This window comes from Glycine soja, chromosome 15 (assembly GCF_004193775.1).
Source record: "Glycine soja cultivar W05 chromosome 15, ASM419377v2, whole genome shotgun sequence".
NCBI lineage: Eukaryota > Viridiplantae > Streptophyta > Magnoliopsida > Fabales > Fabaceae > Glycine > Glycine soja.
In genome coordinates, this window is record NC_041016.1 from 1,521,686 (window position 1) to 1,538,114 (window position 16,429).

Sequence of the window (16,429 nt, forward strand, 5' to 3'; positions counted from 1 at the left end):
CCAAATACAGGCTAAAGGCCCAAGTGGAGAAGGACGAAGGCCTAAGTGGAGAAGGACAAAGCCCCCGAGTGGAGAAGGATGAAGGCCCAAGTGGAGAAAGATGAAGGCCCAGAGGCAGAGGCACTATCAAGACAATTAATGTTGCTGAAGGCCCAAACTAATTTGAAGGCCCAAGTTAAATATGTTTTTAGTTATAATTTTTATTTATTGTAGTCTTGGCCCAACCTATTTAGAAGGCCCATGTCTATTTTTATCTTTTAGTTCAGATACACTATAAGTATTGGTTTTTGTTTTGAATAAAAAAAAAACTTTTGGCATTTTGATCAAATTTGGTGAGAGTTTCTCTCCAGGTTCCTGGTTGAACCAATTATCAGACTTATCAAGGTAATCCTTGTGGCGTCTACCCAGACTTATCTTCCTTCACCGGAAGTGGCGTCTACCCTGACTTATCTTCCTTAACCGGAAGTGGCGTCTACCCAGACTTATCTTCCTTCACTGGAAGTGGCGTCTACCCAGACTTATCTTCCTTAACCGGAAGTGGCGTCTACCCAGACTTATCTTCCTTCACCGGAAGTGGCGTCTAACCTGACTTATCTTCCTTAACCGGAAGTGGCGTCTACCCAGACTTATCTTCCGTCACTGGAAGTGGCGTCTACCCTGACTTATCTTCCTTCACTGGAAGTGGCGTCATCCAAACCTTCGTAGCCTGTATCAAACGATCCGCTCCTACTCAGGTTCACATCATCTGGTATCAGAGCTTCGGCTCTTGATACAGGTTCTATCCTATCCTATCCTATTTTTTTTTCTTTGTAATTTGTCTAGGTTCGTGTTTTTGTCCTTGTTCTGTTATTTGCGTTCTTGTTTACATCTTGTTTCGTTTTTGTTTGCGTCTTGTGTTCTGTTATTTGCGTTCTTGTTCTTGTCACATCCTTGTTCTTGTTTCTTGTGTCTTTCACACTGTGTCAAAAAAAAAAATTGCAAAAAAAAAAATTTGAAAAAAAAAAAGTGGGTGTTTGATCTTTGAACACGAAATTGAGGCATTTAGAGGTGTTTTTTTTTTGAAAGAAAATCGTGGAACAAATCCCCTTATCTAGATTCTCCTCTGAATTCTGAGCGTTTTGATATATAGTGGGCCTCAAACAGACAATCGTAGCAAAAGTTATGAGCATTTGAATTTTAGTTGTCATATCTGTTATCTTATCTGTTATCCTATCTGTTATCTTATTTGTTATCATATCTGTTATCCAAATTAAATCTAATTTGTTATCCCAAATCTGATCTATTATCCAAATCAAATCAAATCAAAAAAAATTATCCAAATCAGATTTGTTATCCAAATCTAATCTGTTATCCAAATCAAATCCAATCTGCTATCCAAATCAAGTCCAAGTTGTTATCCCAAATCAAATCTGTTACTCTGATAATTCTATTGTCTTTCCTTTTATTTTATATTACCTTGTGTGTCTAATTTGGTCTATCCAGGAACTTAAGAGGGAGTGAGTGGTAAAAGGCAAGAGTGAAAACATCACACAAAAGCCTATATTGAGAGCATCAAACACGAGTGAACTACCATTAAAGAGAGAAACACGTGAGTAGAGTGTGGTGAGGTCCTGAATTTTTTTTTAATTTACTGCAAAATTCTTTGTTCCTTAATCATGGCAAGAGCTGGTGACAATGGTGGTGTATATCATCAACTGGATGAATCTCAACGCTTATTTCTGGACGCGTGGACTACACAAATGCAACGTTTGTTGACCAAATCTTCCTTGTTTACTCTTAAACCTCTATCCCCTAGAGAAGTGTGTGATGACCAAATCAGAATGAGAGAAAAAAGAGAACAAGAGAAAGAAAATAGTGAGGCTCCACAAAGGAATATGAAAAAGAAGAGTGATACACCCGAGGAAAAGAGTGATACACAAAAGAGAGAGAGTGATAATTCTAATCAGTTAACTATTTATGTTTCTCCTAGTGTTCAACCCTTATTGCAGGAATTTAAAGATGTCTTTTCCAAGGAGATTCCTCATGGACTGCCACCTTCAAGAAGCATAGAACATCAAGTTGATCTCCTTCTAGAAGCTTCATTGCCTAACAGGCCAACTTACAACAGCAAGCCCCAAGAGACTCAGCATAAGGATGCACAGACCAAAGTTGCGTATGTAAAAAAATTGTATGACCAAGTGAAGGTGCAAATTGCAAAGAAGAATGAAAGCTATGCCAAGCAAGCCCACAAGGAAAGGAAGGAAGTGGTACTTGAACACGGTGATGATCCTGAACATTTGAGGACAAATGTTTTCCAAGAAGGAGGGAATGATGAGAATCATGAAACTGGCCAAATACAGGCTAAAGGCCCAAGTGGAGAAGGACGAAGGCCTAAGTGGAGAAGGACAAAGCCCCCGAGTGGAGAAGGATGAAGGCCCAAGTGAAGAAAGATGAAGGCCCAGAGGCAGAGGCACTATCAAGACAATTAATGTTGCTGAAGGCCCAAACTAATTTGAAGGCCCAAGTTAAATATGTTTTTAGTTATAATTTTTATTTATTGTAGTCTTGGCCCAACCTATTTAGAAGGCCCATGTCTATTTTTATCTTTTAGTTCAGATACACTATAAGTATTGGTTTTTGTTTTGAATAAAAAAAAAACTTTTGGCATTTTGATCAAATTTGGTGAGAGTTTCTCTCCAGGTTCCTGGTTGAACCAATTATCAGACTTATCAAGGTAATCCTTGTGGCGTCTATCCTGACTTATCTTCCTTCACCGGAAGTGGCGTCTACCCAGACTTATCTTCCTTCACTGGAAGTGGCGTCTACCCAGACTTATCTTCCTTCACCGGAAGTGGCGTCTACCCTGACTTATCTTCCTTCACTGGAAGTGGCGTCATCCAACCTCTGTAGCCTGTATCAAACGATCCGCCCCGTAAGGTTCACATCAAAAAGTCATCAAACTCCTATTGGGATTGAACTGATAGGTAGCTAGTATCGTCCTGGGAGTAGTATGCAGAAAGAGAAGGAGAAAATGTGTAAGCGAAAAAAATTGGGAATCAATTGGCAATAAGAAAAAGTCTGGAGAAACAAAGAACATGTGAACTCTGAAGAAAAAAATGATAGGTTAAAAGTTAGATGACGTGTGAAGAGAAAAAAAAGAAAAAAATTGTTGCAAAATTAGTAATCCTTTTTAATTTTTAAATATTTTATAAAAGTTAGTAGTTCTTCTATATTTTAGAAAATTAATCTCAAAAAATTTATTATAACAATTCTTATATATATTTACACTAAAGACAATTCTAATCTTTACATTTTAGAAATGTTAATATTTTTTTCGTGTTGTCCTTAATCTTTACCTGATCTAAAAACATAATTATCAATGATCTGAAATAGTTTCCATAATTTATTTGTAGTAAAAATTACTATCTCCCATCCTATATATAAGAACAAATAAAAACATTCTTTTATCCTAAATATTAGAAACATATGAATCATATTCATTGGTTAAAAAAATTATATCAAATTATAAGTAATAATATAATAAAATACAACTACCACTTAAATTATTTAATTCTATGGGTACTTCTGAAACAAAATTTAAAACTATAATATTATTAATTGAAATTAATCAACTTAACTACTTTTCCAACTGTTGTTTTCAATAATTAGTATAGTACGTACTATTAGAAAGTCAATGAATAATATGAAGGGATAAAAAATACTAAAGATATTTTTCGTCGGAAACTTTGAATTTACTTTCCCTAAATCTGCCTTTGTAGTGACAAACGTTGCATTGAATTCAATATTCATCAATGAGTCATCATATGTTGTTCCAGTAGAAAATCTAATCAAAACAAGAAAATTCTAAATATTGTTATGGCTGCATACCAATTGCAATTTGATACGATTCTTTTTGTTTATATCAGTGCAGTTTTTGAAACTAATATGGTATGATCTTTTAACATTGTTGGCATGCTTTCATAATTTTGCTTAAATGAAGACAAAAAAGAAATGTTTGAAACTTTCTCATCCTATCACTTTTTAAACTACTACTATTGTTTTTACTATAAATAAATGAGAAAAATTGACTATACACTTATAAAATAATTTTATACATTCATCTCATCTTATTTCACACACATTTTTATTATATATAATAAATTTATTGATTTTTACAATAATTATCTTAAAAATCATACAAACCATAAATTTACGATTTGGTGTTAGTTTTATACTCACAGTACATCAAACTTTAAATAAATTATGACAACTATTTCAAATCATTGCTGGTGAAGCCCATAATTTTTTTAAAAAATCTCCACTGCATTTTGTGGCAACCAAACTGGAAAAATTCGTACACTCTCCCTGATTTCCTTGCACTTCCTTTTATTTCTTAGTGTTTTAGTGACAATCAAACACAATGTTTAAGTGGGGTTTCACCAAGGGAATACAGGAGGAATGTAGATAAGGCAGATTATTGCTAACAGTGGAGATATGATTTCGAATGTGTACAAGTCTTTATAATCCTCTGATGAGCACAAATTCTCAAAGCTTGATTATCCTAGGGTGCTTCATTTCAATTTATGATAATATTAGAATTTAGCCAAGCACCGGATTATGTATATGCAGACAATATAGGAACATATTGTATGGAACAATCTCGTATTTTATGAAAATGCAAACAACTGCATGCATTTGTTGGTAATAGGTACCTCACTTCTCGACAACAGAGTAGAGTCAGCATTATGCGGTATATATCATATCCTTTATGGAAAGGTTGATATTCACAAGGCCTTACTTTTCTTGATTTGGCCATCTCTTTGCTGGTGGACCAATCATCATTATTTGGTCCTTTCATTTTCCATGTTTGCTACAAGGATCTTGTCTCATGCATTCGGATAAAATTTTGGCGGACAGAGGAAAAGTTTCCTATAGTGGCCATGCTAGCTGCTGCTTTCAATAGTGTGTTCCACACAGTTCCAGTGGATTCTGAAGATGATTAGTAGAATTGATGCTTCCAGACAAGAATAAGTGAATAACCCCTTAAAAGCCACTGAGAAGTGAGAAAGCAACCTCAGCTAACCTAACCTCTCCATGATTGCATCAATTCCCACAGGCTTGGATTATTCTGTCAGCGCATTTCTTGATGAGAGAAAAATGATACAATCAATTGCTATGCTTTTTTCAGGTCCTGTGAGTGTCATTAGCAGCTAATTCTTTGACGTGCAATCCATCTGAGACACTATGTGCTCCAATCACGTCCTTTTCAACGTAATAGGAGATGCAGACAAAGTTTTCTGGTGGTATGAAATTGAACATGAAAGCACTGAAACATTTTAAGGTTCTAACCTTGTGTTATGCTTACTAATTAAAGGTTCTTTCGTTTTGGCGACTATTACCTTGTTTAGTTAACTGTATCTGAAATAATTTTTGAGTAAAATGGCATCTAAAGGCTAATTCAAAGACTAGTTTTGAAGTCATCATATATTTGTCATGTGCAGTACTTAATTTGTAAATTCGTCGGTTCTCATTTCTTTTAGTTATTTATGTTGGTAACAATGAATATGACTCTGCATGGTTGTTGGTTGAAATGGTACATACCCTGAGATGGCTTATACGGGACTACTAGTCTTGCTGATGCAATTTTTTATATGGACCCGCTAGGTTATCAGTTTTTCACATACAGAGATTGATGATTGTCCATGGACATGATGTGTTCTTATCAACATAGGAGATAGTGATAAGAGAAAGGGGGAAAAAAGTGCCGGACTAGAAAAATGATACAGAGACACCAGATTCTGATCCTCTTCCACCCACCTAAAACATTCGACTTTTTGGCTCTTTACAAAGGAGCAGACGTGACCACAATACATACAATACAATACAAATAAAAAAGAGCAAATTAGACTGAGATTCTTTATGATTTCTTGATATTGCATACTTACATCTGTCTTTTTAACCTCTATATTGAAATATGTTATACTTAACTTCAACTTTCTCCTAAAAACACATTACACACTGTAAGGACTAAAGGATTATTATAAACATTTAAAAGACAAGGGTATCACGAGCAATATCAAGAAATGACGGGAAGTGTCCATGTAATTTGTTCTATAAAAACTATATCATTGAAGAAAAGGGAGGTGGTTAAATTGTGGTGTAGATCAAATAAGCACTTGTCTTTTCACTTCACTGTGGCACAGGAATTCGGAATAAAGAGAGAATGGAAAGAGAATCTCTTCTGCAACACTTTTTTCTCCTTTAAGACATTTTGCTTTGCTGAAATTGCAGAGAAAGAAATGAGGAGGACCACTGAGATGACCACTGAGATGCAATGCAAAATTTTTATGTCAATCATTGAAATTTTTCCTTGTTAATTTCCCCCCACTTTTGGTTACAGTGATTCCCCTCTCTGGTATTCTCTGCGCACCATATCTCGCCACAGTGAAATCTGACGTGGTTTTTCTGTTCTGTTGTACAAGTTTGCTAATTCTACTTCAACTAGTCTAAAAAAATGCTAATTATTCAAGAAGAGAGCAACTGGAGTAGTTCAAGTTCTGCATATTATCAGGTTAACACATTCAAATTTTGCTTCTTGCTTCTATTTAAAGGCGTATTTTCTGAAAATCAAACTCAAATAATTTTTCCAAAAGTTAACGTGTGTTGTCCATTGCCCTTCAACCTTTTCCTTTTTCTATGATCCACTAAATAAGGGAAACACTTGTAAATATATGGATAAGTAAGAACAAGCAGCTAGTCTATTTAAACAGAGAATACAAAACAAGTTGATTGAAAAGGTCAGTGAAACTCAAGATTGGCTTCACCGTTGCCATCATTGCATTAGTGTTTCATTCCATTTCCATCTGAATCAATTCACTGATATAGACAATAGAAAATTTTATGTCCTGTAAAAGCAGTGGAAAGTTAAATCGGTTTGTCTTTGTTTACAAAATCAGTTGTTATATAAGATCACCACTTCCTTTCCCTTCCCTCCTTATGCTATACATTCCTTACTTCACTTCATACTCGATCTTCCTTATCCTTCCTGTTTTATATTCTTCAAAGAAACTTGCTCAAAAGACATTTTTTATGATATGACTTTTTTATTTAATAAATAAAGTAATCTACCTTATGCTATAATATGATTTTATTTATATTAGTTAGGTTAGCAGGTATATATTGTAGGTGATTTAAGTAAGTATTTATAATATGATTTTTTTATTTAATAAATAAATATGTAGCATATATTTTAAGAATATAATTGAAATACATTTGTTATCGAAAAAAAATAATTGAAATACATTTAAATTATATTGTTATCTAATTGCCATATAATTGAAAAAAATGGTTACTATTTTCATGTAAAATCAACGTTCTTAAGTAATTTGCATGATGGAAACATCCCAGTTTAGCTGTCCAGAAAAAAAAATCCAAGTTGATAATTGGAAGTCTATAAACTTCATAAAACTATTTATTTAAAATGGACACCGAGTGTTTGGTTCAATAGAATTGATGAATTTTATACACAATTTGAGTTGCTCGTTATAAATTAAAAATATAATTTATATATTGAAATATTTATTTATTATTAATTTTAGTTATATAAAATTGCATATTTATCTTGTGTAATGTATATAATGAATGTCAAGAAGAATCAAACTCATATTTCACTAGAGAATGAGTTTAATTTTAATGTAAAAAAATTGTTGGTGAATAACTTATAAGTAGGTTGATAAGTGCTCATAAATTTTCGGGATCCAACTTACCTAATTTTTTTAATTCAACAAACAAAAAATAACAAAATACTGGTTGAAGAAAAAAAAATGAAGATAGTAATAAATGTTTGACGACTTAATTTGGTTTTGGTTATAATATTTTTTTTTACAGCTAACAAAATTAATTGGGTTATAATATTTTTATTGACATCATAACAACTCCTAACATTAGGTCATCTTTATTGCTTTTATTTCAAATATCGTGTGAGAATTTGGATAAAGATCATATAAATTAAGGATAGATAAATCGTAATGATTCAATAGTGAATTAAAAAAATGTCTTTTTTAAAAGAAAAAAACACAATGGAGAATACGTACAATTACATTATGATATATTAATTTAAATACGGAATCGTTAGATTTGCAGGTGAATATAATCTTACATTTGTCGTGAAGTAAATCTAAACTGTAGAAAGAAAATTTTAAAGTTGTGTTCAATTATTGTTATAGATATACAGTATTTTAGTCTGTATAGTGTATAAGATAAATATTTATATAAATAAATTTATTATAAATAAATATTCTAATATATAAATTATAACAATTAAAATTTGTAATAAAATATTTTTGAATATATAAATTATATTTTATATTTATAATAAACATGGAATTTATATACTAGTATAAGATTATTTTTTATTATTGGCAAAAGAAAGATGAAAGGAGTGGAATGAAAGAGGAGAGTGATTAAGGAAATCAAGTACAAGGATAAAGATAGGAGGAAAACGGTTTGAAATGGTTGAGAAATAATTTTTTTTTAGTAAACTAAATATAAAATTAAAATGAAAATATATTTGAAAGAAATTAAAAAAATTTAAAAATTAAATATTTAATATGTCAGTTTAGGATAAGGCATGTGATTTAATGAAAATGAGAATAACTCTTAATATCATCCAAGAATAACTCCTAAAAACATTCTTATTCAAAATCAATAGCTCATAAAAAATGCTTTCACCCAAAAAAGAGGATTCAAATTTGTAATATAGAAATAAATTTTTTAAAAATAAATCAAACATTTAAGTAATTAATGAAATATCAACAATCACACTAAAAGATAAAGATTGTTAATAAAAAATAAGATATTTTTTTTTAAGTTCGAAGGCAATGACACAAATTCATATATATATATGAAATAAGAAGTTTAAAAAGGTGTTCAGATAGACACCAAAAACCATAAAGAAATTTAAAAGAATACTTAGTAAAATCATTTTAGAGAGATGTGAAGACATTGGTTTATACTGATTCACTCAAATAAAATTATGTTTAGTTTTTCTTTACACAACAATAAAAAATTTCACTAATTAAACTTTTGATTACAAAACAAGTTTTATGTTCAGTCACTCCTCGCTATACAAATATCATGCTAATCACTTTTGACACTTCCTTAGACTTCCCTTGAATTTAAGAATATCCAAGTATTATTTAACATTAAGTCACTCCTAACTCTCTCAAACAAAAGTTTGAAGAAATATAATGATTAAAAAAAAACTCAACTTGAGTGGGTAAACAATAAAGCTCAAATATAAAATAATTTTGCTTAACAAAGAATAAGCAAGGTAAGATCAAATGTATCGTCCAATGATTTTGTAGAGTTTCGCTTCAGAGTTTTTCTTGTTGCTCTTTATGATAATGTTCCTCCCTACTTTTGGGCAGAGACTACTTTTTACAAACTTTAGTGAAGACTCTGTTATGGGATTAACGCTGAGTTTTGAAATGACTGTTGTCTCACATTATGAGGCAAGATGACATGACTCGCTTTGATAGGAGAGGAAATGAATAAAAGTACAGACAACGATATGTGTTTCTTATCCGCCTTGAAAGAATGACAAATGAGGACTACTCTATAAAAATCTTTTATTTTCTTTTTTTTTTTTGTCCTTACCTTCAATTCGAAATGTTAGTAATTCAAATAAAGAGAAGTAAAACTGAATTTTAAAAAAAAATGGTGCACTTCCCTTCATACATGATTGAACGTCACATATAAGAGTATAAGATGAGTATGTAAGTGATTTCTACCAACTAAATGAGACTTATAAAAACACTTAGTGTATAAACACTGATTTTCATAAAGAGTGGACACAATTGATTTTAGAGTGTATTGGACACTTGAAATAGAAAAAATGTTTTCCACTTTAAGCATAGATGTGACTTGTAGATAACAATTAGGTCCTTAGGAAGTTTTTTCCTGTCCAATTAACATTAAATTATCAACCATTTATACTTTTTGTAAATATCAAAATCTAATGTGTGATAGGTCGTCTAATTTAATGGATCATCAAGATCTAACAATTAATAAAGATGTTAGTTTTTAATTTATTAGTTTAAGTATAATTAAATTCTGAATAAATCAAATTTTAGAATATGTTAAACAAAGGAACATCTTATTCTAAGTGTAAGTCATACTTAATTTATTTTACTTAATATTTTTTTATAAACATAGAATTTCATTAATCTAATTATTGGTTCAAAAGTTCGCATTATGTAAATTAAGTATACAAAATTTCATAAAATATGAAAACAATTTATTACTTCACCCATCAATTTTATTTTAATGCATATTGCATATATAAGTAAACTTTTACTATAACATATGAATATTCATTTATCTAAAATTTTATATACATAATTGTCAGGACGTTATCACATGATTCAATAGTTAGATTTATAAATTTTTGATTTTATAAAAGTTATTAAGGAAAATAAATGTAAACAAATTATTCTTGAAATAACTTAATTTCTCTCTTATTATATATTTTTTGAGTTCAATTACTACAATTAGGATATTTGACTTCATGATTGAACCTCGAGTTATTTCCATGAGTTTCAATCTTTTTGTCAATTATGAGATTAATCTTTCATCTGAGACTTAATCACACTTAAAATTCATTATTATTCCTCCCTAAAAATGTATTGTAAGAATCAAACACAATCCTTCTCCCATACTCTATTTGTGTTGTCAAATAAATTACATCCATCAGATTTCTATCTCCTTGTATGATATACGCAACATAAATTTATTAAAAAAAAGTTAGACAAAAATTAATTAGCATAAAATAATTATATTTTATCTATTGTAAAATTAAAAAAAAATTGAAAATAAAATGTTATATAATAATTATTCTTGAGTAAATTTCATATGTAGACCTTTATTAAGTCTGTATTTAATTAGAAAAATACTTTTAATTGAATGGCTAAATTTTAAAAAGGCACAAATATACTTTTAATTTTTATTAGCAAGTTTTGATTTTAGTTCATGTAATTTTTTTTATTTCTTATTTCTCTAAAATTATAAATCATTATTTTTTGTCCTTGTAATATGAGCGAATTCGGTCTTGATACCTGTAAAAAATTTAACTTTGATTTTTATCCCTCAAAATCTAAAATCACTATTTCTGATCCTAAATAATCATTTTAAAGTAAACAAATAATATTTATTTTATGCATGCAGATTTTCTTTTAGAAATATCCCATGCTAACATGATACTTGCATATATTTGTAGGTGTCGCTTTGGATAGTCATATTTGACCTTTGATTATACACATAAGTAAGGACTAAACACTTAACAAATGAGAGTAAGGTTTAATGATTTTAAATTTTTTAGGCATAAAAATCAAAGAAAAAATTATAAGTACTAAAATCAAATTTTTCTCATTTTATAAAGACTTAAAAATATATTTAACCTTTTTAAAAAATATTCAAACTGGTTCTTCGTTGCCAAATTTGAAACTATTCTATCAATTCTTAACCGAATCTTGTAGATTTTAAATTCATTTTATTATTTATGGCTAAATAAACTATGATAAATTCATAACCAATTTATGTAAATCATTGTTTAACATTTTTGTACCAGAAAAATCAATTTATTGTAAAGCAGTTATATCAAAGTTTGAGTTGAATCGACTCATTCATTTTTTTATAAGCACTCAAATTTATTTCTTAAACTATGATTACAATTCTGTACACTGTTATCAATAGTCTATAGTTTTATTAAAACTATCCGGTCTCGATTTTTAGCAACGTGTCCACACATAATTTATTTTATTATTTTATTATTTCTCTCTCTCTCTCTCTAATCCATGAAAAGTATATTATATCATATAAATATCTAAGTTAAATATTGACAAATGTCTTTTCATCGAATCAACAACATTCTCCATCTTTCCTTACTGGCAACTCTCCACGCTATGAACCTTACTCCTTAAAACATATAATTCCTATATAATGAATGAAAGAAATTATAGCAACAAATGGAAATGATTTTCTATTGTAAGATGGTGTAATTTATATGCTTTATGGCCGTAAGCAATCTTTTGGGGTCCCTTTTGAGGATAAATTCTTTGTCTCATGCGATGCCCAATAATATTGTTTTAGGAATTTATTTAGATTAATTTTTCTGTTGCTTCAATCAACTAACTTGAGTTGAGAGCGCAGGACATATGCTAATTTGGTATATGTCTCCTATTAAAAAGGGAAAGAATTTCTCCCTTAACTATTCTTCTTTTCTTTTATGCATCCGTAGAGCATAGAAAGGAATATGTCAATGCATCTTCATCTTCCCTCCATAACCTTTCTTTATCTCATTTTTGGAGAATTTGCATTTGGGTGGTGCCATACAGTGATCACATGATAGTGGATGGTTGAGTATAATGATGAAGTTTACTATATATATTCATATCTTAGGGGGTCTATTAGTTGTTTTTAAATATAAAAAAATTGAATAAACAAGATTGCTTTTATCGTAAGTCATTAAAGTAACTTCTCAAAAAAGTCATGCCATTATTTTCTTATAAAATGCCCTTGATTTGTTAATTTTTTAAAGTTAAATAACAGATATCTTCTTCCATAGAAATATTCTTGTTTAAGTTGAGAATATCCCTGTAAAATTAAATTAAAAATTACAAGTAAGAAAAATTATACGCAAAAAATTGAATTTAAAGTTTTAAAAATAATTAAATATATACAACTTAAATTACTTATTGGCTTAATATCCTTAATTTTATTTAACTAATTATAAGCTAGCGGGAACTTATTAGCTACTTGAAGTTTATAAACTAAATGGTTTAATTAAACATATTTGACAAGATTAATCAATAAGCTAGTTAACTATATAAAAAAAAGTAAACTAATAAATGTTAAATGACACATTGTTTTAAGTTACATACATCTTACGCTATAAGTTATATGATTTAATTAAAAATATTTGACAAAATAAACCAATAAGCTAGTTAACTGTATAAAAAATTAATTGATAAATATTAAATGACCTAAAATAACATTAATTGCTTTAAACTACACAAAACTTACATTGTTTATTAACTTTTATTAGATAATTTTATCTCAAATTTACTGTTGGACTAAATTTTTTTATTGTATAAACTGTATTTACAAAATCTTATATTAATTTGAAATAATTCAACACTTCATTGATATACATTAAAATGGACATAATATAACTTTTAAAGTATTTGGTTTTTTAGTTATATAATTATAATTATTCAATTGTACACAAATAATCAAAGAAATATATAATTATAATTTAGCAGTTAGATATCATTAAAAAAATATTGTATATAAATTTATTGATAATATATGAGCTAGTTTTATTTATAGCTGTATAATTTAATGTTTCCTCTCTATGTATGTATATATTGTTTGATAGTTTGATATCATCTTAAATTGAGTACTAATTTAAAATATTGATGGATTAATTTTTTCATCTCAAATGCTGAATGATACGTGTTTGGATTAATAAATGATTAAATGAGTCGAACTTCTTTTTTTGACAAAAAATGAGTCGAACTTCCTTACCAGTATCTTGTAAATATTCAATCTTCGGTATGCTCTTTTTATGTATAAATAAACAAATCTCAAATGATGCCTCGCAGTGTTCCGTACAAGCACTATATCTGTTGTTAATTGTGCTAATTAAAGTATTGAACCTGTTTTCTGTTTAATTACTTGCGTAAGGTTATATTTTTAGGTACTTTGGTGGAATAATTAGGATGCGTATGATTAAATAACGTAATTAAATATTTTTAGGTACTTTGTATAATTTCATGTTTAATCCATGGGTTTTTCTAAAAGTTTTTGTTTGAATAAGTAAAATATGTATGTAACCCATCAATTTGTGCATATATTTTCCAACAAAATATATTAGCTAATGAAAACTTGCTTAATTATTAGGTTTGGACGTGTATTACATTAGAATAGACTCATGCAGAGTTAATTTAGGTGAGTTTGTTTAAACTTTAAATAAATTTTTTTATATAATTTTTTTTAAAAAAAGTAGAAATGATTTATTTATTAAAATAAACAAAAAAAATTATTTTTTTAAGAAAAAACAATTTAAAGAAATACACTAAAAGAATAAATAGTTACTTTTATTAAAATAAACGTATATTTTAACAAATAATTTTAAATAAAGTGATACTTTATTAGTAAATAATCAATCTTTATGGATTGTTAGTTTAAAAAGTTATATACTAGCAATTAATTAAAAAAAATGATTATAGATAAGTTTTATAAGATAATTATAATTATAATAAAAATCAGCAACTTACACAGATAAATTTTGAGTTTAATTGCAATTCATAACAAGTGTGATTTTTAATATAATTAGAATCAAACTTAAACTTTTTAAAGAAGTTACATTTTGTGATTAATGGAAGGTGTAAAATTTTTTTACCGTATCAATATATACCTATTAATAACATTTTGAGACTCCTTTGGGAAATTATGTATGAAACAAAAGTAATATTACCAACAAATCAAAATTATTGAATTTGTGTTCATTTTAATATTTCTAAATCGAAAACAAATCATACACTAAATATAAAATTTTATTATTAGATGACAGTGTTAGACAATAAGTGCATGCACGTTATTTCTTTTGTAACAAGCGTGGATACAAATCAACCATCCACGAGCATGACACTCCCTCCTCATCCACATAAGACAAGTTTCAGGTGCTATAAAAACCCCTGGCTATCCTCACTTCCATTTCATTCCACTCCCACCTCAACTTTTAACTACAATACAATTATACATTAGTGTGTCCCTCTCTCTCTCTCTCTCTCTCTCTCTCTGTCTGACATATTTTCTTATAATGGACAAAATCCCTTCCCGCAGGCAGGTTGCTGCCATGAAACAGTCCCTCTTTGATCAGGTATGTATGTATGTATGGCATTGTTATCCAAAGAGAATGAATGGCATAAATAATATTATAGTATAGATTACAAAAACACTACATATTCTTTTGTTCCTTTTTAGTTGTTACACTTACACAGGACTGACTATGTTCATTAATTAATTGATTACTGCAGGGATATCTGGATGAGCAGTTTATCCAACTGGAAGAATTGCAGGATGATGCTAATCCTAACTTCGTTGAAGAAATTGTCACTCTTTACTACCGTGATTCCTCCAGGCTTATCTCTAGCTTGGACCACACTCTGTAAGTAACTTCATACTTTGAGTCTTTGAGAATATTTTTATCTTGTCATTCCCATTCCTGATCTCCTCTGTGTGCTTATGGCAGGGAAAGTAACCCACTGGATTTCAACAAGCTGGACACAATTATGCATCAGTTTAAAGGAAGCAGCTCAAGGTAAACAAACCTAATAAGTTCAAGTTGCATTGAGTGAATTATTATTATTATTATATCAGCAGGCACATGCATAGTACTCTGTTGGCTTTATTTGATACAGCACAAACAACAACGAATCCCTAATTATTTGATGAGTTTTCTTTTTGTTATGGTTTGCATTGCAGCATCGGAGCCAAAAAGGTGAAAGCAGAGTGCACTCTGTTCAGGGAATATTGCAGGGCAAGAAATGGAGAAGGGTAAATCCAGCTTTAACTTTATTTTCATTCACCAACAATCACAAGGGAATAACTAACATTTCATTGAATGCCCTTCACCAGGTGTAGAATTTGGAAACATAAAATTCCAGACACCAGATTTGTTAGAGTGTCCTTAGTAGTGATAGTTGTGTTGTTGTGTGTGAACATGCAGATGCAGGAGGAGCTTCCAACAAATGAAGAGAGAATATGCAACACTGAGAAAGAAACTTGAAACATATTTTCAGGTGAGTGGGAATTTCGTATGCATATTTGTTGTCTTCGGGAGTGTGGTAAAAGAACTAAGTGTTCCTTTTTGTTTGTGCAGCTGGCTAGGCAAGTTGGGCCCGTGGAGACAGCATTTAGGCCCAAGTAAAAGAGCTTAGGGATATGCATTTGATGATGGCTAGATGTAATTGGTGAATTTTGTAACTAAGAAAAATACATGTTCACTAGATGATTAGGAAAAGGCAATATCACCCATTTGGGGGTACCATGCCTGTGCTTCCAAATATCAGTTTTGTCTTCAAATGTAACCAAAGGGACCTTGCTCTAAATTAATGTCATTGCAATTTTCTCTCACTCTCCCTTTCTTCTTTGGCCTCAACCATCAAAACTCCATTTTTTTCTTTTTTCTTTTGGGGGGTCTAAGTGTCTAACATATCTGAAAATTGAAAAAGAGAAGGCCTCACCCCTACCCAAGGCAAACAACACAGCTAGGCAAAAGACACAGCACTACCAGAAACACAAACATGCATGCATGTTCGTATGCTAAAACCGTGTCTAAACCAAACTAAATGCATCTTGACAACCTCGTTGAACTCTATGTAGCACT

The 16,429-nt window shown here is 29.9% G+C and overlaps 1 protein-coding gene across 1 annotated transcript; it reads left to right on the forward strand.

The window, feature by feature from the left end:
* The first annotated feature begins 14,750 nt into the window (after positions 1–14,750).
* LOC114385764 (histidine-containing phosphotransfer protein 4-like) lies at positions 14,751–16,176 on the forward strand. The gene is made up of 6 exons (XM_028345829.1): positions 14,751–14,920; positions 15,078–15,208; positions 15,293–15,361; positions 15,526–15,597; positions 15,770–15,842; positions 15,923–16,176. Exons 1-6 carry the CDS (start codon positions 14,861–14,863, stop codon positions 15,968–15,970), a joined length of 453 nt encoding a protein of 150 aa, XP_028201630.1. The 5' UTR covers positions 14,751–14,860; the 3' UTR covers positions 15,971–16,176.
* The last annotated feature ends 253 nt before the right edge of the window (positions 16,177–16,429 follow it).

Coding starts and splice junctions, on each gene's coding strand:
- LOC114385764 (XM_028345829.1), top strand. CDS start 14,861: ATGGACAAAATCCCTTCCCGCAGGCAGGTTGCTGCCATGAAACAGTCC. Junction 15,362..15,525: donor TTTAAAGGAAGCAGCTCAAG/GTAAACAAACCT, acceptor TTTGCATTGCAG/CATCGGAGCCAAAAAGGTGA. Junction 15,843..15,922: donor AACTTGAAACATATTTTCAG/GTGAGTGGGAAT, acceptor TTGTTTGTGCAG/CTGGCTAGGCAAGTTGGGCC.